This window comes from Thecamonas trahens (genome assembly GCF_000142905.1).
Source record: "Thecamonas trahens ATCC 50062 unplaced genomic scaffold supercont1.79, whole genome shotgun sequence".
NCBI classification, from domain to species: Eukaryota; order Apusomonadida; family Apusomonadidae; genus Thecamonas; species Thecamonas trahens.
The window spans coordinates 1,503-2,888 of NW_013657601.1; the positions used below are offsets into that span (position 1 = coordinate 1,503).

General features: G+C 60.4%; 1 protein-coding gene and 1 non-coding gene across 2 annotated transcripts in view; both read left to right on the top strand.

Moving 5' to 3' along the window:
• The first annotated feature begins 417 nt into the window (after positions 1–417).
• On the top strand, positions 418–533 carry AMSG_20109. Its single transcript, XR_001290143.1, has one exon. It is a non-coding gene; the product is annotated as a 5S ribosomal RNA (ribosomal RNA).
• Positions 534–934: 401 nt separating this feature from the next.
• Positions 935–1,386, top strand: part of AMSG_12452 (uncharacterized protein) — a gene marked incomplete at its 5' end in the record, with an annotated part of 15,912 nt that continues 15,460 nt past the window's right edge. The window contains 2 exons of the mRNA XM_013897234.1: positions 935–1,243; positions 1,272–1,383. Of these exons, the coding sequence (XP_013752688.1) occupies positions 935–1,243; positions 1,272–1,383 (421 nt within the window). The remainder of the gene's footprint in view (positions 1,244–1,271; positions 1,384–1,386) is intronic.

Below are 1,386 nucleotides of genomic sequence, written 5' to 3' on the forward strand. Positions count from 1 at the left end.
TCTGATCGCTACCGCGCCAAACGCCGTAGACGTTGTTGGAGAAGGTAGCGGCCGGGCTCTCCGGAAGCGTCTCCAGCGCATCCTCGATCGAGTCAACAAAGCCGAGGTGACCTTGAGATTCAAAGTCCATGATGGTTGTCAGCGCAGCTGTGCATATACGTACGGAGGCCGTGGACGTCGGCGAGCTGTGGTTCTCGCCACATCGCAGGGACGGAACCGAACAAGGTGAGACTCAGCAATGCAACACCTCTATGCCACTCACAGATCAGAGCCTACTGACAGTCGCAACCCACCGGACGCAGCCACATCTTGCCTCAATCACCCGATCGCCATCTCCTGGCCGGAACCCATTCTGTGACCGCTCTGCGCCCTCGCCCTCCACCACATGACTACCACGCACACTCTCATACATCGAATGCGTTCATCCTATGCTGAAAATACCCGATCCCGTCTCGCTCTCGGAAGTCAAGCAGCATGAGGCTTGGTTAGTACTGTGGTGGGGGACCACACGGGAATACCGAGTAACGCATTCTTTCTTCTTTTTGCCCAACTACACACCCTCCTTGCATGCATGCACCCCCCCTGGCCCCACCATCGCCATCAATCATTTCTCGTTCAATTAATCATGACCAGCTCCATCAATTAACTCTCATTGAAATAATCATACCTTCTCCCCCGGCCCTTCCCCCGGCACTCGCCCGATATCCAAAAATCGCCCAATCGCCACCTGTCGCCCTCGCCGTCACACGCAACGCACACTCCGCACACCCCTCTCACTGTGCCCATGGACCCCGCCCCAGGGGACACAGGGGACCCCCCGCGCCCTGCACACGCACCAGTGCAGCAGGGTTCTGCCAAGCGCCCCCGCCCGCTGCTCACCGCCAACGCCAGCTCGGCCAGCTCGGCCACCCTTTCCTCCGCAGTCCCCCAGAACATGCATATCGAAGCGACGTCATCGTCACCAGCCGGGCCCTCCTCCACCAAGTCATACGATGTCTTCCTCTGCCACGGCTCCAACGACAAGGGGCTCATGCTCTCGCTCCGCGACAAGCTCGTTGCCCTCGGTCTGCGCGTCTTTCTCGACGTCAAGTCGCTCGACGCCATGATTGTCCAAGATCCCGCAGACTGCGCCCGGCTTGCCCGTGACTCACACGTTGTGGTCGTCGTCGTCTCAAAGTACTCAATCGTCACACGGTGGGCCATCGCAGAGGCCGACGCAGCCCTCGCTGATCCGACTTGCAAGGTCTTTCCGGGTTTTTGCCGACGCTGAGCTCTCGCTCGAGACCGTCTCGTCGCCGGCATGGCGTGACGGCCCGCGGGATGCCAGCCACCCTCTACTGGCGTACATGGCGGCGGCTTTCCCGCCGCAGATCCCGAACAACCGTC